Source organism: Corvus cornix, chromosome Z (genome assembly GCF_000738735.6).
Source record: "Corvus cornix cornix isolate S_Up_H32 chromosome Z, ASM73873v5, whole genome shotgun sequence".
Classification (NCBI taxonomy): domain Eukaryota; kingdom Metazoa; phylum Chordata; class Aves; order Passeriformes; family Corvidae; genus Corvus; species Corvus cornix.
The window spans coordinates 59913478-59935384 of record NC_046357.1 but is presented as its reverse complement, the minus strand read 5'-3'; the positions used below and the strand labels follow the sequence as shown (position 1 = coordinate 59935384).

Sequence of the window (21907 nt, the reverse complement as noted above, 5' to 3'; positions counted from 1 at the left end):
TTTCCCCTCTTTTTTCACCCCTCCTCTGGCCCTCCTCCCCACGTTCCCGAGGGACACGGTGTTCCCAGGCCCCTGCCGGTCGGGTGGCGCAGTCCCCGCCGTGCGGGGGCGCCCCGCGGCCGCGGGCATGCCGCGCCTCTCCCGCACAGGCACCGCGGTGGGAGGGCTGCGCCGCGCCTCTTCCACCTGCCCGCGGCTTTAAAGTTGCGGCCGGGCGGGACACGCGATGACTCGGGGTGCGCTGTGCCGGCCGCAGCTGCCGGGGCGCGTCGCGGTCTCGCACACGAAGCGGGGCCGTTTTTTTCCATCGGCCCTGCTCGCCTGCTGCTGCCTTTCCCGGGCGGTCGGGGAGGGGGCGGGAGGGGCTGCTGCCCCCGGGAGATGCCCATGCCCGCTGCGGGTGCCCCGCGCGGCGCGTCCGCCGTCCCCGGCGCTGCCGCGGCTCTCCGCGCCTCTGCGCCCCGGCAGCGGCCGGGCGGGCGCGGCTAGTGCCGCCGTCGGCCCCTGCGGGGCGAGCTATGGAGCCCGGCGCCCCGCCGGACCTCCGCGACGTCGAGCAGAAGCTGGGGCGCAAAGTGCCCGAGAGCCTGGCGCGGCCCCTGCGCGGGGAGGAGCTCCCGGCCCGCCCCGCCGCGGCGGCCCCCGGTCCCCGCCGCGCTGCCGCCCTGGCCCGTCTGGAGACGAAACTTCAGCTCCTGAGGCAGGAGATGGTGAGTAGCCGGGCTCCGGCCGCAGCTCTTCCGCACCGCCGCCTCCCGCTCGGCAGCACCGGCCCCTCCGCGGCAGCGCTCCCGGCGGCGGCGGCCCGAGCCGGGACTGCGCTCCTGCTCCTGCCGGCCGGCCCGCCCGCCACAGGAAGGAGGTGCTGCCTGCCCCCGGGAGCAGCCGGCACCGCGCATCCATCCCCCGTGGGGCCGGGCGGCGGCGAGGGCTCTGCTGCCGGCCGGGAGAGCAAGAGGCTGCTCGTCGGTGCGGCGTAGAGCGAGGGACTTGGCGGCTCTTTTCCTCGCAGCGGGGCAGTTCGCCACGGACTCGCTGGTGGCTTCTGTTCCTTTGTCAGCTCATTAGAAGTACTGAATGCTGGAGTACCAATAAACGAAATAATGCACTACTCTCCCGTTGTTGTAACTGCATTTTCTGCATTGCACCTGTTTCCTGCTCTTGAGTAATACCTAAAGACACACAGGATATTTTCGGGCTGGAAATTTGGTCTGGAATTCAGGGACTTGATTGCTGGACTTTAGTCTTCAGAGACCTAATCAGTTCCAAACAGGCTGCAGATGATGCAGAGCAATTCTTGAAAAAACAGCTATTTATAGTTTGGTTGAATGGTATATTTTCTTTTGCCAGTGGCCTGTGATGGGCCTATGCTGTATGTAGTTCAGATCTTCTAACTTGTTTACTGTCTTTGTGCAGGTGCTTGTCCTACTTTGTATGTCACCATCTCAATAAATTTATTTTACCATAAAATGATGCCATAAAACTGGCTTAATTTTTTCTAAGACAAACCAAAAGGAAACTCTTTGCAAGCAAGTGACTGAATGATTAGTGAACACTCACAGCAGATGTGATCTTGACAATGCAGGGTACCTCAGATATGTGAGCATAGATATCTTCCATTTTTTGGGGGGGTGTAATTGTTATGTTAGGTCCCAAAAGACACTTTTTAGTAGCAGTTCTTTCCATAGTTGCTGCCACTAAGCTTATTTGAAAATGGGATGAAATTTTAGCAGGTTGGGATGGGGATTTTTCTGGCCGTTCTTTCCATAGTTCCTGCCACTAAGCTTATTTGAAAATGGGATGAAATTTTAGCAGGTTGGGATGGGGATTTTTCTGGCAATGTGTTGAGATAACTTTATGCAACAATCTTGGAACTCAGACATTTACAGCAAATAAATCAATATCATTTTATGTGAATGAGTGCAATGCCATACCACAAGTCCCTCTACAATGCTACATATAGGTACATATATATTTAAGTAAAAGGTGTATGGGTTTGTAATGTTTTTTAAAGAACAAGTGGGCTGGGCAAAAAGGGAAAGAGAATGGATATTTTGAGAGTTAATAGCCAAGATGGTAATGTTAATCTTCAGGTGTAACTTATAAATTACACTTGCTGTTGTATGGCTTCATATGATGTAAGAGATCTTCACAAATCAAACTATCAGTGTACTCTGTGGAGATCTTTTAGCTCCCTTTCAGTACCTAAACCGGGCCAAACAAGAAACTGGAGAGGGGGACTTTTGACAACAGCATGGAGGGACAGGATGAGGGGGAACAGCTTTAAAGTGGAAGAGGGTAGAGTCAGAGATGTTAGGAAGGAGTTGTTTACTCAGAGGGTAGTGGGGCACTGGAACAGGTTGCCCAGAAAAATTTTGGGTGCCTTTGAACTTGTCTTTTGGAAGATGTCCCTGCCTATGGCAGGGAGGTTGGAACTAGATGATCTTTAATGTCCCTTCCAACCAAAGCCATTCTGTGATTCTATGATTTTAGGGTAATGATCATGGGGAATTTCAGTTTTAATATTGAGTAACACACTGTCAGCATAGCTCATGCTTATTTTTTAATTTTAAGCTTGCACAATGGTTGTAGAATGACCTGCAGGTGGCTTATAATGTATGGGATGTCGGACTGCAAAGGAAGCAAATAAGGCAGCCAGAGTTCTTGGCGTGACTGTTTAGACATGTCAAGATAACTAGGCCTAGTAAGGGAGGGGGACCCAAGTGAATTTCCCCTATCACCTTTTCCTTTCAAGTTGGTCTCAGACCTTCACCTGCTTCACACTCACAAATTCCGTGTCACACTCTTCTTTTGCCTCTTCTTCCTCCTGCCATCCAGTTTCTCTTTTCCCTCCCTGCCCTAAGCACAAACACGTTTGAGTCCCAAAAGCCTTTATGTCTCCTGTTTGTCACTTCAATGACTGACTGTCTTTTCATATCTGAACTAATTTTTCATGCTAAGTAAGAGGAGCTAAGTTACAATCCTCTTCCCATTTGACTTCTGGTCTGTATGTGCCCATTAAACTACTGATACAATGACTAATTGTGGAGTATTGGTACCCTGTCTATACTTTTTTCCTGCTCTCAGCTGTCTTCTGTAATGCAGAATGTGAAAATGAACTACCTTCCTGAGGTTTTTCTCTAGTCTCTAACACCTTCAGGATTTTCCTCAACCGTAAGGGTTTCTTCAGCTCCTTAACTTGTCACTTTCCCCTCTGCAGAACTTTGTGACACTGAACATACTTTATAAATTTAAGAACAATATCAGGTAAAAATTGTGGTTCCTTTCTCTGCTTTTTTCTTCTTTTTTACTGAATATAATTTCTAAAATGGAGCCAAAACCTCTATTTTCTTATTTCACACCTCTTTCTGGTGCATTATTCTTTGGCTTTGCTGCAAGGCATAGGAGGTCTTGGACATGTAGAAAAGTAGTCTATAGCTACTGCAGTACTAAACAGATGCAAAAAATGGAAAAGACTAGAAGCTTAGAAAATCAAGTGTTATCCATTAAACTTTTTTTTTCTGGTTGTAGTATGGTGGAAACTTCTACAGCCCACTCAATTGAATTTTGGCTAGACCTATCTATGATTTTTTTGCTTGCTTGTTTCAGATTTGAGACAAACTTTTTGTAGACATATAAAAAACAAGGTTATTCAGGCCCTTCTTTTCTAGTCATGTATAAAAAAGGACAGTATTTGACTTGGAAATGCTGCATTTGACTGTGAGTTACAGTACCTGATAGATGGTGGGGTGTATGTGGCGACTGTCCATCTGCTCTGTAGAGGACCTGAGGCTTTGCCCTTGCTCCTTCAGATCCTTTCACTCTTCACAGTAGTTCTTTTTACCTCAAGCCTGATTTTGCTAATGGTCACTGGACTCACACACAAAGCACACAGAGTATTGTTCTTGAAATATGGACCTGCTTGGCCAGATCTACTTCCCTTTTCTTATCTTGCATTTTCCCCTGAAGGCCATGGTGGAGACTGCATTGGATCCTGAAAACCTTTGAATTACAAGGCCATAAAGTAAGAGGAGAAGCAAGATGTAATTTTCAGTGTGGGTCAAAACACTGTGCTCTGGTCAAACTCGGGTGGAATGAATACCTCCCACTATCTGATCCTTAATTCAGTATGAAATTTGTCAGTGTTACTGTTAAGATCTTTCTTCCCATGGTCTTTTGGGTGGAATGTTCCATTGGAGAGTTGATAATAATCCTTTCTAGCAGCAGCCTTTTCTCTAGTATACCATGCTTCTGAGGTCACATTCAACACATACACCTTCACTGCAGAAAATAATCTCTGAGGCTCATTCTGCAGCCTGAAATGATACTGTTTCTAAAGCCTCATTTCTCCTTCACAAGGTCTGGGCTTACTCTAAAGGAGATTTTCTTTAACACCTGAAGGAAGAGAGTGGGTGTTTTTTTCCTTTTAACTAAAAATTTTTACAAAATCAACTCTTTGATGCCTATTTGCAGGCTAGAAATTTAGACACAGTATAGTCTGCATTACATACAGTAATTAAAAAAAAATGTTTTGCTTAAAAATATTTAAGGCAGAAAAGATAAACTGTGTCTTGGAAGTGAGGGGTGGATAGCAGTGCTGGGACTTTTAATGAGATTCCTTCCAGTGAACACTGTTGAGGATTAAATTTTGTTAGTGAATACCCAACTGGGTGTACTGAGTGCAGCAGTTTTTAGAGTGAAGGATAAAGTAATTGAAACAATCCTATTTCCAAGTAGCTGAGCATGTCAGATTTAGGCTATAGCTATTTGAGATAGAGGCATATTCCTATGCTAACTCACTAGATGAGTTTTCTTCTCCTTTGTTCTAGTTCTCTTTTAGTATAACTATTTTTTAAAGGCAATTAGCATTGATCCCTGACAAAATGAAATTGGAATTAAAGCAAATGTGACCATTACAATGGCAGTCCTTCTTGGTGTTTTTGATCGTTTGTTCTATTTTCTTTATGCTTTTTTTATTGGTTTTAGGTTGTTTGTTTTTTAACCATCCCTAGCACATTAATGAAGGTGCAGGTTGGAGGGCAGAGCTGTTGTAACCCTATTCTACCAGCTCTTAAGAGTCTGACCAACTTCATATTTGCTTACATTTATTAGATTCATGGTTGCGGGGGGTCTACATTTATTAGTTTCTTTGAAGGACTGATTTTAAAATGTCTAGAACTGTGACTTGAAATATCTCTTTAACACATGCTGTAGGTGCAGGCTGCTACATTCACTATTTTGTATGATAACATCAGTTGTCTTAACTGAAGCCAAGATTTGGTTAGTGTGCCTAGTCAGCAATGCAAAGCTGTGTATCAGATGCTGGTTTTCGATTAGATTAATTGTAATTTTTGCTTAAAAGCTTGACTGAAGATAAAATCTTAAATATAAAATTACTAGTGCCTAAGCCTCAAGCCTATGCAGGAGAGTTTGATTAACCTTTGTTTCTTCATGAGCCGTTATTCAGTGAATCCCTGAAGTGAGACAAGTAGAAGTACAAAGAAGGCATACAGAAATAGAAATTAACTTGTTTCCCAAAGTCCTCCTGAAATTCACTGAAAAAGGTGTTAATCTTGGATCTTGCTAGCGAGTTGCCTCCATACACTCCAGTTTGCATGATGGAGTGGAGGAGTTTGTACTTTTTGCATATAATGCAGATTGGGCAGTGATAATAGGATACTCACGTTAAAAGGGAATTGTAGATTGATCCTTAGGGAAAATAATCAAATCTAATAAGGAAAAATTGCAACCTAATTATAGTACCAGCACTTTGCCAAGTTTTCCATCTTTTAAGATCATCTCTGGAAGGATGAGATGACCAAGGTTATTTAAATTAATGCATATTTAAACATATGTTTTGACTGGCAAATCTCACTCAGTGCCTGGCGGAAGGATTTGAATTGTGAAACAGCTCCATGTTGTACTCAAGCAGTGCTTATGTCTGTTCTTATTCAGCCATAGCAGTTGCTGAAGGGTTTAAGTCCACAGGAAGTACAGATGAATATGTGCTTACGTTATTAGCTGCTGCATGGCCAAGAGCCCGTGAAGCATTGCTGATACCTTACCGAGAAGCATCAGTGTGAGATACTTCAGTACACGTGCATCTGTCTCGTGTGAGTCATCACAGCGGCGTCAGGGATACTACAGTCAAGACTTCCAGTTAGACTGCCCACGTACTGTGAGACTTCTGCCAGACTTTATTTCAGAGAATATGTATTATAATTTCATTCCTTCCTGATTACTTTTTCAAGAGTAGAAGAATCATTGAGGCTCCTTTTTGAAATCTGATTCCTGACAATTTGTAATGAAAAGGCGTGAATACTAAACCACTTCTGCACAGAGTTGTACAGTTTATGATAAGCTTTAGCAAATAGATTATAACCTTTCTGATTAAATCAGCATGGCTTTCATAGAATAGCCTGGGGTAGAAGGGCTGTTCTGTAAAGGGACCTCAGAAGACCATCTGGTTTCACCTTTCAGAGGAAAGGGAGTCTGGGTGAGATTATCAAGCACCCTGTCCAATTGCATCTTGAAATTGCCATCAATTGCATCAGCCATGTAACTGGGGAGGTTGTTCTTATGATTGTCTTCACTGAAAAAAAATTAACTTGTATTAAGATGAAACCTCTCCTGGTCCTGTTTGTATCAGCCCAAATTATTGGAGTGCTGTGATGAGATACCCCTATCCCCAAGACTTCTCTAGGGAGAAAAGACCTAACTCCTTCAGTCTTTCCTCATATGGCAGATTTTACAGCCCTTTGATCATCATAATTTTGTGTGGATGCTTTCTTTTTTATGGTTACTTATGAGAACAATAATTTGAAAGTACCTTTTGTGTATGAGCAGGAAAAACTTGAAATGCGCAATACCAAATACATTCATTAAGCAGAGGTGATGGCAAGCAAGTGCATTTCTACTCTTCAATACTTTCTTTCTCCTAATAGTAAATGGTTAGAGAAAAAGATTGTGTTTTCAATTCATGTTTTAAAGGTTACAAGATTATTTGTCTGTTCTCTACCCTCAAGGTCAAAACGTATCAAACTTTCCACAGTGGACATGTTTATTTTCTGTGTTTCATTTCTGTCCATGTCCTGGAAGAGAGGCTGGTTACTGGAATCTGAAGCAAATGAGGATGAAGTTACAGGAGTAAAAAGACAGAGAATCTGAGCTGTTTAAAAGCAATTGGAATTCAATTAAATCAAGTGCAATTTCTCTCATGGATTTAACTTGTATTTATGAGCATCAAAGTTATATTTCCTATATGTAAGCAGTTCCAGGAGGTGGTTCTCAGTTTACTGTTTGTAAAGATGAGGAACTCTGGTCATAAAATTATGGACAGCTTCATAATAGAAGGGAGACTTTTTTGTTGTGGTGACAGACTCATAGCCTTTGTTATCCAGTCCTTACTCTCATACATGTGGCTTCTAATTATAAGGTTTTTCCCATGGTGGAAGTTTGTGATAAGCAATTGGAGGCAACACTAATCTGGAGGGTGCCCAAAACAAGTGACCAAAATACATCTAGAAGGTCTGTAAGCCATCTTGTATTAAATCTTTGAAAGGTATAAACAACATAGTTCAATCTTTCAAGCTTTTTCAAGTCTAGAAGGATATTGGGATGGTCATTTATATCAGAGGCCACTTTTTCTGTATTCAAGTGCTGAGTCCCTCTGGTGCCTGCCTGCACATCAGTGTATGGAATAAAATGTGCCTGAGGATCCCCCTCTTTGAAGTAGCTCTTAATGAGGTTTCTCTCTTTCCATAGAAGAAGATAAGAAAGGACACTAGAGAGTATATATATGTCAGGTATATAAGTGTATAAAGTCAGCCACTCTGTTTTTTCAGGATATGCAACCTGGCCTAGAGCTTCCATAAACAAGGAGAATAGCATACTGGCACACCAATGCAACCCTGACCTCAGCAATCCAAACCTTATCTTTCCCCACCAACCTAGCCTTTCATACTTACGGTTTGTCAAGAGAATGGTATGGCACATTTCTTAATTAACAGTAAACACAAACTAGCTAAGCTGCCAGAGAAGTTATCCGAATGTTTCATTTGCTGTGCTGTACAATAAAGTCTCAATGCTGTATGGCTCTGCTGGGTGCAGTGCCAGATGAAGTGAAAGCATTTGTGACTTTAAAGCAATGGCTAATTGCTATTTAGCTACTGGGGGTCTCAGATTTTATAAACACTTTACTGGCATAATTTGTAATTTTGTTCACTTTTGTTAGATATCAGCTGCATTCATGACTAAAGTACTTCCAGAAGGAGAGCGATTTTACTGCATTCTGCTTTGGATATGAAACCTACCTCTCTCTAGATACAGAAGGAAACACATCCAAGAACTATAATGCAACAAATGCATTGAGTGTTTCCAAGCTCACATATTTTTACCCCAAGGTAGAAACAAATATAGAACAGCTTGGTTGCTTTGTATTTTTCTTTCTTTTTTTTTTTTGTCTTCCTACAGAAGTTCCATTGGTTTAAAGAAATGTTATATTTGAGATAGTTGCACTGCTTTTGTTAACTCAGATGTTTATGAGATACAGCAAATGTTGGATTTCTTAATATTGAGTGTTTGCTGAAAGGATTTTTTTTAATTTAAAAACTTCAGACTCAGACCTTGATCCTTCCAATAATTATAAATGACTAGAAAAAACCAGTCCTGACACCAAGGAGGAAACTATGAAGCATTTCTGTGTAGAGAGGAGTAGGATCTGTATTGTTTAGCCTACTCTTTAGAAAACTAGTGAAAATTGCTTGCACACCCTGCCTCTACTGAGCCCTGGTACGGCCATATCTGGAGTGCTGTTTGGGGATCCATTTTGGGCTGTCCAGTTTAAGACAAGGAACTGCTGGAGAGTTGGTCCAGCGGAGGGGTATAAAGATGATTAGGGGTCTGGAGCATCGTCTACCTTATGAGGAAAGGCTGAGGAAACTGGACCAGTTTAGCCTGGAGAAGAGATGACAGCTGAACAGGGATCTTATCAATGTGTACAAATATCTTAAGGACAGTGTCAAGAAGATGGGACCAGACTGTATTCAGTGGTGCCCAGTGACAGGAGAAGGGACAAAGGACAAACTGAAATACAGGAAGTTCCATCCAAATACAAGGAAAAGCTTTTTCACATTGAGGTAACTGAGCGCTGGAACAGGCTGCCCAGAGAAGTTGTGGAGTCTACCTCTTCGGAAATTTTTAAAACCTGCCTAGACTCCATCCTGTTCAACTTGCCATAGCAGTGATGGGGGGATTAGATGATCTTCAGAGCCCCTTTCCAACCCCAGCTGTTTTGTGATTCTCTGATTCTGAATATCTAGTGTTCTTCCTGGAGTGAGATTAATATGTACCTTTTTAAGAGTGCCTGGAGAAGGCCTGTTCCAGCCACATTGAAAGGGTGGAGTTGTTCTCTAATTTGGCTGCTAATACATACCATTTTCTTTGGTAGACAAAGGCAGATGGTGCATGTTTAGAACAAACTACTTAATAATAAAACACTGTCAGTGTAGGGGGTTTATGTTGGTTTTGGTGTTGGAAGAATCCTTTCCATGGGCAGGCAGGTTTTCTGACTAATGGGATTTAGATGGGTCTGCACAAAAACATGACAACTTGGAGAAGTCATTCAAGGAGTCATTGCAAACTTCAGACTATTTTTCTAGTCTTCTCAAAACTATACAGCTATGAGAGGAGCAAATATGAAGCCTGAATGATAATTTTTACAGGACATTTCCTTTTCTATGACTTCAAGTACATTTTGCCTTCACAGGGCTATTTCAACCGCTGTGACTGTTAATGGCTTGTCCACATGTCTTGGCAGAATTGTGTGGTACTCTGAAATATTTTTGTTTCAAGTGGTGTTCTGTGGCAGGGTTCTAGTGTTACAGGGTTTGTAGGAGAAAACTGTAAATCCTGTCACAGCAGAGGAGAAAGCCTCCTTCCAAGAGAAGAGCATAACTACTAGCATGCCAAAGCAAGAGTGATTTTCTTCAAATGCCTGTGGAATTTACATCCTCCTTTGTTAGCACTTAACACTGATTGCTGTGTCTGGGGCAGGGGAGTGAAGGCATGATTGCTGTTTTTCCCAGAGCCAGATGAGGTAGCCATCTGTGACAGTAACTTCATAAAGCTATTTATGCATTGACCAGTGCAGAGCATCAGTCCACCCATTTCAGACAAGAAACAAAACTCAACCAAAGCAACACTATGATCTTTAATCTTCTGTAATTTCTCTCCTTCATTTTTATTAATTTGTACTCTGGTGAAGTTTAATAACAAAATTACTTAAGAAGAACTGTAACCAGCCCTTTTCAGATACAACCAAACTCTAGTCCAAATCTGCTGTGTTTTCCTTGACTAGTTCTCTCATTTCCCAATAATAACCCTTGGTTATTCACAAAGGCCATATTTATCTTTTCCTAGCCATGTTTTGCAAGTCTTATACTATATTTCTGCTCCCCAGCTAGCTTAGTAGCTCGTACTTCCTCAGTAGAAGAAGAAATGGGAAATGTAAGCAATGACCTTGATTCCTTCCCAAGTTACTTATACCTCTGATAACTGCATTGATAACTATGATTAATATTCTTTGCTGAACTAGAATCATGCCAGAATGCCCCAGTACTCTTCTATGTAGAAATCTTTGCTAAGAACAGGTTTAAGTATAAAAAGAGCAATATGACATGAGCTAGAGTAGGAGAAGCTGAGGACTGGACTATATGGTGTGGATAATAGTTATTGATCAGAGAAGGGATCAAATAATACGGAAAGTAAATATTACCTAGAGTGCCTGGTTTTGCCTTGAAGTTTATAGTTCATTACTGACTACTCTTGCTACCTTCTCTCATCCATTGCCTAGAAATAGGATGTGTCTTTGTTTAATTGTTAGTATACATTGATAATCATGCCTTGTGACCACCAGAATGAATTGCTGTGGTGTGTTCTGTAGGAAACAAAGGGCTTCATGGGTTTTTGAGCCAAAAGGGCTCAAAAGCCATAGATGGTGTAGTTCTTAACAGGGTGCTTGGCTTGTTGCGCTGGCCAGTTTCAGTATTTCAGCTTGCTAGAAATGGTTGTAGCCTCTTGTTTGCTTCTAGATTTTTAATCTATAGATCCCAGATTCAGGTTAGCTGCTAGCTGTTTGATACCTTCTTACTGGATGAGAAAGAAATAAATTACTAAATTACTTAATTTTTAAATTTTTTATAGGTACCTGGAAGTTTGAAAGGCTGTTTTTGTTCGAAAGACTCAAAATAGGCAACTTCATTTTTGTCTGAAAGACCTCAAACTGGCTAGTACTTTTAAGAGAGATGTAAAGACTGTGTAGGGACCATATTTTAGGAGAATGATGATTACACCACTGAGGAGATTTGGATGAAGTTTTGCATTAAAAAGAAAAATTAAGCTGAATTTGAAAGACATGGAACTTCAAATAGGTCACAAAGTAAGCATAAAAATAACAAAACAAAATCCCGTTATTTTTTAAGATACTGAGTCATTTTTATTCAAAAATTTTCAAAATGTTTAGCATCGAAACATAATGCTCATAATGTTTTAACAGGGAAAAAATCCCAACGATCAGCAAATCACTTTCTAGCACTATTAAAGCATTTTTAAACGCACATATGATCACTTGTAATAACAAAGCTGTCTTGAAGTTCTTTTTTATTCTTATCCAGGTAAACCTTCAGTAAATAGGATGGCAGGTTGTCTTTACTAAAGATTTGGTTGTTAGATTAAAAATATGCTTTCTGTAGGATATATCCCATCTCCAGGAACACAGAATTGTTTCAAACAGAATTCCATTTTGAATTCTAGGGAGATTCAGACAAAGATTTAATTTTTTTGTAATCTTATGTGTCTCTCCAGTGGCATTGTGAAAGCAGACTTGAATTTCAAGAGAGTTCAGATCTCTCGCCAGTGTTAGTATTGTTGTGTCTCATTTCTGATTTAATAAGTTGGGTGGTTTGATGTTTTTAGTAGGGTTTGGGGTTTTTTTTTACATTTTATAATGTTTTCAAACTTTGGTGTTACCACCATAAAAGCAGTATTTTCAAACTTTGGATACACCTGTAAGCAAACCCTATTATCTTCTCTTATTTTAGTTTTATGCTTTTGTGTATACTTACACAGTGCCAGTATTAAAAGTAATTAATTTAAAAGGGATGAGTGCTATTATATTTTTTCATTTTTTTGCATAGTGTTTCTAAGACTATATTTTGGTCAAGACAAACATATATAAGGCAGAGAGTGAAATCCAGTGAAAAAAAAGAAATCAATTATGTTCTTGAGCCGCAGTGCTGTCTCATGTTGGTCAGAAGACACACGCAGTCCTGCATTGTGTCTGGTGTCCAGAACACTTCACAGTGATGCTGTGATCATCCATCTGCTGTAACACTTTTTGACACTCACAGCTGAATGTTACGGCTTCATATTGACCTGAATGTTTGCAGTGGAGTTAACTTGTCCGTCAACAAATGTGAGTCCATATTATGGATTGTTCTGGACATGTTCACCTTTGTCACAGTAGATACATTTCTAAGGTCTGATGATGCTTTTATGACAGCAGTGTGAGATATTTCGAAACATTCAGTAAAACCTTCCAGCAGCATTAGAAGTTTTTCCTCTTCTCAAATCCCTACATTTTCTCACTTTTCCCTTTCATGTTAATTCAACTAAACTTTAAAAGAGTCAGGATTTTCCTTTTATAGTTTTTCATCCTTCTGAGACTAGATGTTTCTCTCTCCTAATTCTGTGGTACTTCTATATTTAAAGAGCTTATCTAACATTTGTTTTATTTGGACAGGAGGTGAGGAAATAAGAACTAAACTAATTAACTTTTTTTTCCCTTCTACTTGCTCTCAGTTGTACATCATGTTTCTTTTTAACGATCATTGTCAAAAAGACCATACTTGGGAGATATTTAAATAGTCTCTTTTTCACCATAAAATAAAAAGATGGCCAAAAAACTTAAACAAACAAATAAAAGTATACTTTTCCCCCGGGAACTTTTTACTACATTTAAGCATACAAGATACCTCAAACAGTATGATGTTAAAAGAAAAAAATGTACTCTACTAAGCAAATGATTCATCCTAATCACTGATATTTTATTATCAAAGGTATTCATGCACTTGGCAGGCTGCCTACACATACTCCCCAGAAAAGGACCATGCATGTTTTAAGGAAGTGAAAAAAGGCCTTGAGATTCACCTCTTTTTTTTTTTTTTTTTTTTTTTTTTTTTTTTAAAGAGATAATATGACTAAATAATTGCACAACTTGGTGGTATGTATTTTCCTGTCAAGTATAAGGGAAATCAATTAGTATGCATAAAATTAAAATATTAAAACAGGCTGTTGTAAGAGAAATGTAAATCACCAATACTGTAATTTCCTGTATCAGATGATAACCATATTAGCATAATATTTTCTTCATATATTTGCAAGAAATATCCTTGGGACCTGCTCACTGAGTTACTTACTCTCATTGCCTACTGAACTAACTTGCTGTGTCATGAAGTTGCTCTGCCTCCTCATTACTCTGGTGTATTCTCCTACATTATTCTGGTGGTGGCTCAGACCTGACCTGCCCGCTTCCTTGCTTTAGGTAATGGGTTGGTAAGCTCTCCTTACAGGAGAATACTTTTATCCTTTTATCACTGTTGTGGAATCACAAGGTCTCTCCTTCTCCTTCCTAGTTAAATGTTACTGTGCTCAAAGCTGTGTTATGTAACTGCCAAATTTTACAGATGGACCTGTGGAAATACTTATTGCATGGACTTGGTGAAGGATTGCAGTGGAAATGCAGCAGCTTGAAACAGGACAATGACTAGGCTGGAGCCTCTTTTTAAAGTAGCAAAGGGTGCAGACAGAAACCGAAAACTTAATGACTATGCACTTTATGATCTGCTGGGAGTTCAGTGATTGTAATGAATGCTATGTAAAATGTGATATGAAGGTTTTAACAATTTTGGAGTCTTCAAGAGATGCAAGAGTATAAGAAACCTCTTGCAAAAGAAGTCAAAAATTGATTACAACTTCTGTAGTCTGCCACAATATTCAGGTCAGTGTAACTTGCTCACTTTGCAGAAAGAAAGTAGATCAGAAAACTGTAACTACAAAGCAACAATGGATCACATAAATTTAGCTTTTGTATATATATATGTTGCTTTTGTATGTGCTCCCTCATTCTCTGAAGCTTACTACAAGCTTAAAAACCAGGAGAGAACAAATGGGAAAATGATACAGCAATATACTATAACACAAGTCCATGCTGAAAGAAACCAGATACAGAAAAAGCTGTCAATCTACATTTATCACTGTTAAATGAAATATAATTTAGCTAAATCAGTGTGAGGTAAATCACAGTCAGAGGCACAAGGCATAATGACGAACATTGCAGCACCTACCTTGACTCTGACAGTCTCATCCTCTGCCAGGCTTTGGTCCACATCTCCATTATTTTGAGAGAGCTCGTGTACAGTTTCAGTCAGGTTGGTTGCGTTAGTTTGATTATTGTGGTGTCTGAATTGACCAAAGTTAGTTGGCTTTGCTGTGGAGTGCATGTGGCACATTCCCACAAGCAGTTACTCTTCCACGGGTGCATAGATGATCCCTTCCAGTTAATGACAGTACACTTGTGTTCTTACTCTCTGTCACATAAAACTCCCTGCATTTTTAACAAGAGATGCTGAAGATTATGTTCAAATTCAGAAGTCCGCCTAGGCATTCTAATTTTTTCATCTTGATCCTGAAATACCATTTCCTAAAGCGGCATAATTATCTGAAGAAACCAATGCAAACACCTTGAATCAGTGGGACAATTTAGGAGCAGACAAGAAGTTTAAAGACATGCACATCCATATGTTTTAATTTAAGTAGGATGTAGCTCCTGCACAACCTGTTAATCATCCTGTGTGTTAAAGGAGCAGACATTATCTGTTATTTGTGGTTTTATTTTATTTTAGAAATGTTAGATGGAAAAAAAGAGGGCATCTCTTTTACTCACTAGTGTTGAGAAGCTGTTGTAATATCACTTTGAGCTTGCTCGCCTTCAAATGGCATGCTTCATGCTTTGTGATGGTGGCTTAATAAACAAATCCTGTGCGTGTCACCAGACTTACCCCTGTTGTAACCATGTCAGCTTGATGACTCCAGTTAAATAACACTTGAATTCCCATATTCTGAATTTTGGATTTTGAACTTTGATAAGTTGCTTATAGTATTTTTAGCTTGTTATGTATATGGTCTCACAGAATTAGTCGATGAGGTTTTATTGACCAGTTTTTATCCTTATATATCTTCTTACTATATTTGTATCTTGATAATACTTGAGTAATTCAATATTGCCAGCCAGTGTTTTATTTTATTTTCATCACTTTCATATTTTGCCTGATAAATTAATTTCTGTAGTTCCTTTAAAAGTTGTTATTCAGTGTTTGTATTAGCAGAGGTAACACCAGGAGAAAGTGGAATAAGGTTAGCTTTTTTGAAGAAAGAGACGTCTCAGAATGCAAAACAAATTATTATTTAGACATTGATTTTTAGATTTTTTTTTTAATTGCATCTCAAATTAATTAATGGAATGTGCTATTCTATGGAAAGCTGAGGTAATCTCCCTTTTAAAAACAAAAGGGGAGGTAGGCATAGCTGGCAAGCTCTTTATCCTGTATGATACAGGAAATAGAAGACCTTGAATAAGAAAGCAGAAAGGTGTCTCTGACACATCCTAAAATATGGAAACAACAGTCGCATTAATACTTCTGAACCACAGTGGTCATGCACACCTCTTTGGTATGGAAAAGTTCTCCTGGTTTGAAATTCTTTTTGTAAAAAGTGTGATAGAGATGGGTGTGGTAGTGTTTAGCAACAGGTGGAATTGGCTGTAGTTAGTTTCATCTAACTTCTCCACGTTTGTTATCTTCTGCAAGACTTCCCAGGCCTGAGCCTCTGTGGGCCTTTCCCGGGAGTATTGTACTTTGCTACCGTTTCCTTCCACTTATCGTGGAATTTGTGTCCAAACTCAAGATGTTTTAGACCACAGATTCCAGAGCAGCCAACCCGAGATCTGTCTTGAGATCCTGAGCAGAGCTTCTGATCTGAGTGACTTAAATAGCTCCCTGAATCCATTAAGTTGTAAGTATAAGATTTTGTCTCTTGTAAGTACTTACTTCACCTCCTGAAAGAAATACCTTATTACTTAGGTTCATTCACTTTTTTTCCTTTTACTAGTGGACTCTTTACAACACGGAGCATAAAAGTGTTGAGAAAAAAATGAAACTGAAATAATTTGAATAAACTTAGGGATACCTTTTCCTCAGATCACTTTTTATGGTTGCCATTAATATCCCTGCAGAATTCCTGTAGTTAGAAGAAGCAGCATGTGAATCCAGGAATTTAAAAGAAAGTAATCCACAGGAAGAAGCTAGAGTTTCAAACAGCTTTCATAGATTAGTAGGGTATATTTAACAGAAATTTTAGCTTTGCCATTTCTGAAGGAGAAGGTGACCCACTGTGTTTGAAACTGATTGGAAGCTATGTCTGCAGAACATGCAGCAGCAAAACACAAGGCCATTTTGCCCAGTTGTGAGTACATGTGTGACTTTGATCCAAAAGCTAAGTGACCAGGCTAGGGACAGCTAATGCACTACTTTGGGTGACTGCCAGGAAGCGATAATTGTCTTTGTTAGCAGCCCTGGCCACTAAGTTTTATTCTAAAAGCAATAACCTAGTCAAGTCCTTTCTCAAGACCACTGAATTATATATAAAAATAGCATGCTATCTCTTTGCATATATATGTACACAAAAGCCCTTATGTTTGTATATACATAAATTCCCTTGAATAAATTATGACAGTATTGTACATATTATTACAGAAGACCAAAAGAAAGGAAGATATACCTTGTTAGAACAACAAATATGAGAGGGAGGCACAGGCAGGTGTTCAGTCTAGTTATTCCTTCCAGATTGAAGATCTGGTTCTGTCTGAATGCTAATCTGTGCACTTATGCTACCAGACTGTGTTACTTGAAAGATGCTGTCACTTTAATTTCATTATTTTCTCTTCCTGTGACTAGCTCTTAATGTTAAACATTTAGTATCCTTCCTGTGATCATCACTATTACAAATATACAAAGCAAAACTAAGCAAAAATACATAAAAGTTAACCTGTAACAAGAAATTAGTTTTTTCTCTCTTGTCACAAATAATTTCCTTTATACACCGTAAGTTTTTGTGAGGGCTGATCCATAATAACACACACCTTCCTTATGGTGGCCTTGTGCTCTAGCTTTAACTCAAAGGCAGCTATAAAAACTGTTCTGAAATACCTCTATTAGCTATGATACACTATATAGATTGTGCCTGAAATGCACCTGTTACTGTGCATAGCAAATGGGGCTGTCAAGCATGGTGAGATTTTATTGTATTTAGTCCTGTTAGCTGAACCATCTTGGACTGACTTGTTTACTCCAACGATGCTCCAATTTGTTTACTTTAACAACTTCCAGGATAAATGAGTTGCAGCTACATAAGTGAGTAAAAGCTAATGTTTGTGTTTGTGCTAAAGCAGATAAGGGGCAGAAAATGTCATTTTGACATTTTTGTGTTATCAAGCAGATGATGAAGTAAACCATATTAAAGAAAGATGACATTTGTTAAACTACTATTTAGTATTTACTTTAGGAAAAGCACACTCTTGATATGGGAGACTTGGAATGACATGGTAGCTAGGAGGAGGACAACTCTAGTACGCAGGAATGCAGAGAATTGGTTCCAGTAAGGCTATTCCACAAAAATGCTGAAGCTAATGGTGTATTCAGAGAATAAAATTATTTCCTGTGAACTGAGTATGAATATATGAGATGTCTACTTTATCTAAAAGGGACTGTTTTGTTTGAGTCATATTGGTGCTAGTTCTGTTAAACATTTCCTTAATCAGTCTTTTGGGAAACTTGTCTCCAAGCATGTTTATATTCAGCAAGTTGCTGAAGTCTGTAGTTGCAGTTGAGAAGTTGGGTAATTTACTGCTTTCATGACAGCCTAGTTGCCGAGCAAATGGTTTATAGTGATTTATTGGTAAGAGTAGAGAAATTGGCTTGAGCAGGAGAACTACAAAATGGTCAATCTGTTTTCATAACCTCACTCCTGAAACAATGACAGATGGGCAGTGTTAAAATTGTGAAATGTGGGTAGAACTATTTTGCACAGTACCATGTTAGCTGTGTTAAATCTTGTGATACTGGATTGAGAATAATTCAGAAGTCATTCTGGGGACTGGGGAAGGAAGCTGGGAATACACATGACAAATACACAGGCATTCTGTTACTGGCAAAGCTTGAAATGTCTTTGCATTGGGTTGTCCCTGACCAGTAAGTAAGCACCCACCAGCTGCTCGCTCACTCCCCTCTTCTCTTCCAGTGGGATCAGGGGAGAGAATTAAAAGAAAAAAAGTCAGAAAAACTTGGATTTTAATAAAGACAGTTTAAAAAATGAAGAAAATAAATTAACAAGTGATGCAGTCAGTAACACACCGTCTCCCACCAGTAGACCAAGCCAGCCCCCAAGCAACAGCTTTATAGGAAAGATCAAAAACACAGGTTTTATTCCTGGGCACAGCATTGTATGGCAAGAAATATCCCTTTGGTGAATGCTGGTCAACTGTCCCATCTCTGTCCATTCCAAACATCTTTCTCAGTCCCAGTCTACTTGCTGAGGGTGCAGAGTGAAAAACAGAAAAGGCCTTGATTGCACTCACTGCTCAGCAAGAGCTGAAACACTGGAGTGCTACCAACATGGTTTAGTCACAGATACAGAGGACAACACCGCACCAGCTGCTAGGAAGCATCCCAGCTGGATCCACTACAGTCTTCTGCAGTATCTAAGAGAATAAAGATACATTGAAATAACTTTTGAACAACTGTACGAGGTCAGTGTAATTTGGGATCCTGAGAAGATGACATTTGAGTATGGAAAGAATCATGTTCAGATTATATTCTTAGAAAAACAAGATATAGTCTCTGCTTCCTGAGAATACTGATTCTGTTCCAGTCCATTGTGTATGAACAATACAGGTGCTATTTTTCTGTACAACAATTGTAGACTTGGAGAACTGCATAAAACATCTATTGTCCATAGATCTTACTTGTTTCTTTCTTTATTTCTCAGTTGACTGAAGACTTTCAAATTCTCAATATGGCACAAAAGACAGTGGCACAGATTTTTTTTCCAGTACTTAAAATGTTTCAGATGAGGAGAAGGAAGCACTAAATATAAACCTTAGGTCTCCGCTTTATTTGTCAGCTGAAGTGACTTTAAAACTGGCTTGTATAGTTTGCCTGTTAAGGAAAACATGAAGATGTTTAACTCAAATATATCTGTGAAATCCAACGCTGTAATATTCCTCTGTCCATTACAATTAACGTGTATGTGTCAACCATCACAACTGAGAAAGTAGGAGTTTGTTCTTAATGTCCACTTTTGTTTAGTTAGTTACAGCAAATGCTTGCTCCATATCTATAATAAGTGGTTGACTCTGAACTTCATCACCTTCATCTAATATGGGTTTAAAGAACTGATATTTACAATTTCAGTAAGTTCTGTATTTTAACTCTCAGAAATTTACATGGCAGATTTTAATGTGCACTCAGGAGTAGTGTGAGTAAAAGTTGAATATCCACAAGCTTTTTTCCAAATTGTGCACATTTGAAAATTTTAGCCAGCCCAAGTAGCCATAGTAAGGATAACTTGGGGTGAATGCCTAGCTGTCTGTAACTGTAAGTAGCTTAGGGTAATTGTAAATAGAAATGGCTTTGTGTTTCTCTGATTAGTGAAAAGCTATCCCCTAGGAGTTGTCATAGCAGCTGTGTTTCTCATCTAAACAGCATTGTGTGTACAAGTCTTGTCACTGACTAGCATTCCTGTTAATGGACTGCTTAGGTGGGCTGATCAGGTTCCCACCTGACCTTCACTGAAAGTGTAGATATACTTTGGGGTTTTTTTGTTTGTTTGCTTGTGGGCTTTTTTACTAGTTATTGAAATAGATTTGTCCCAGATATGAAAGCTGGATTTCTTTTGTGTTTTCTTTTAACCCATTCATTGCCTCCATCATGCTCTTTGGCTTGATTATGAAAAGACTAATTTTTTTAATTACTTCTGCCTTGTAGGTTAATCTTCGAGCCACTGATGTGAAGCTTATGCGCCAGCTCCTCCTCATCAATGAAAGTATTGAATCAATCAAGTGGATGATAGAAGAGAAAGCCATTGCCAGCCGAGGCAGCAGTTTGAGTGGAAGCCTGTGCAGCTTGCTGGAAAGTCAGGAGACATCTCTCCATGGCAGCTGTAACAGTTTACAAGACTGTAGTGATGGACTGGATGGAATATCAGTGGGGAGTTATTTGGACACCTTAGTGGATGATGTCCCTGGTCACCAAACCCCTTCGGATATGGACAAGTTCAGTGATTCTTCTGTCATGGAGGACTCACAGTCTCTGCATAAGCATCCCAAAATTGATTCTGATGAGTACTACTGTTTTGGTTAATAAGATCAAGTTCCAGTGGGACACAAATGCACTTGTACTTATCCTTTTTCTTTGCTGCTATTTTATTTCATGTGCAAAACCCCCAAAGTTCTCTTGGAAGGAGTACATAATATCATACTTCAATTCTATTGCTTAACTTTTCTATTGCTTCTAATGCATTTTCTCATTGATGGGTTGGGCTTTTCTCCTCCTCCTCCCATTTTTTTTTTCTTAATTTATTGTCACCTTTTTTTTTTTTTTTGGTTTTGGTTTTTTACAATGCTATATTTACAAGTCTGTAAGAGTGGGGAAGGAAAAGCTGTATCTTTAAAATTAAACATCAGGGAATGAGAGCAACAGTTTTGTATTTGTTGTCAATAAAATAGCTTCTGATAAATATATGTTGTCATAAATTTTCTTCACTACAATGTTTGGCCTTTCCAAAGACACTGTTCTTATTGAGCCTTAAATCTGAATCTTGAAAATACCTCTGCAAAATAATTTTCCTTTTGTAAGAAATTAAATTTGGTTCTGTTAAGCTGTCTTCATTTGAAATACAAAGTATCCTAAACTTTTCTGTGTGGAGTTTCTTTTCTTTTGCAATGTTCTCATGTCTCTTGCCTAATTTTGATGTTAAATTCCAATTCTAAATTGTTTTTTCTTTAAATTCATCAGTGTTGCCCTGCTGTCTTTTTCTTTCCTGTTTTACAAGAGTTTGCCTTAACCTTTTTGTGCCTACTGGTGCAGTTGAGAGCTGCAGCTAATCAGTTATATTGGAAGCGGCTGAAAAGTAAAGCAGTAACTGTTGTATATAGAGTCTCTGACTTTGAGGCTGCTTTTGTGCAGAAGATTAGGAGGTAGACTTTTCTTTTAAGTATTTCAGAGTCATAAGAAACTCCCCAAGATTTTATCCTTTCTACAGTAAGAAAAAAATTAGAATAAAAGAACTAAAATTGACCTAGACACTCCAACAGGTGATGAGTATTTTGAGCATACAGACAGTGAAAGAGGTGTTGATACTTAAACATCATCTAAAACTGTTTTGTTTTGCCAAGTCTGACAGTATTCCTATTGCCAGTGAAGGCATGAAATTCTCTCCCTAAAGCAATGTTTACTAAATAGAAGTCAAGCTCCCATTTAAAAACTATTTTACACTTTCCGAAGGGATACGAGTACATGCAGCAGTTGATGTATGTGGGCTTGGTTCATTCTGAGATAGTCCTATAAGGTTCTGCTCATCCAAGCCACATTTCCAGGGATCCATCTTGTCCAATCTTGAGCAATATCAAGTGTGAAGAAAAGGTAAAAAATCAAGAAATTGATTTGTGCTTTGTGACTAGTTCCATTGCTTCTCAATATAGAATATTTCTGTGTCTCTCAGAATTAAAATCCAAGAT

General features: G+C 39.4%; 1 protein-coding gene and 1 long non-coding RNA gene across 3 annotated transcripts in view; one reads left to right on the top strand and one right to left on the bottom strand.

The window, feature by feature from the left end:
* Nucleotides 1-166: 166 nt before the first annotated feature.
* Nucleotides 167-21085, top strand: LURAP1L (leucine rich adaptor protein 1 like). Its single transcript, XM_039567492.1, has 2 exons — nt 167-710; nt 20157-21085. Exons 1-2 carry the CDS (start codon nt 519-521, stop codon nt 20529-20531), a joined length of 567 nt encoding a protein of 188 aa, XP_039423426.1. The 5' UTR covers nt 167-518; the 3' UTR covers nt 20532-21085.
* Nucleotides 19247-21907, bottom strand: part of LOC109143676 — a 43285-nt gene continuing 40624 nt past the window's right edge. For both annotated transcript variants that reach the window (XR_005603916.1, XR_005603915.1), the window contains exon 5: nt 19247-19328. This is a non-coding gene — a long non-coding RNA (uncharacterized LOC109143676). The remainder of the gene's footprint in view (nt 19329-21907) is intronic.

Bases quoted from the DNA above. Each gene is read 5' to 3' on its own strand.
- LURAP1L (XM_039567492.1), top strand. From the start codon at position 519: ATGGAGCCCGGCGCCCCGCCGGACCTCCGCGACGTCGAGCAGAAGCTG. The intron at 711-20,156 runs GTGAGTAGCCGG...TCTGCCTTGTAG, and splicing joins AGCTCCTGAGGCAGGAGATG to GTTAATCTTCGAGCCACTGA.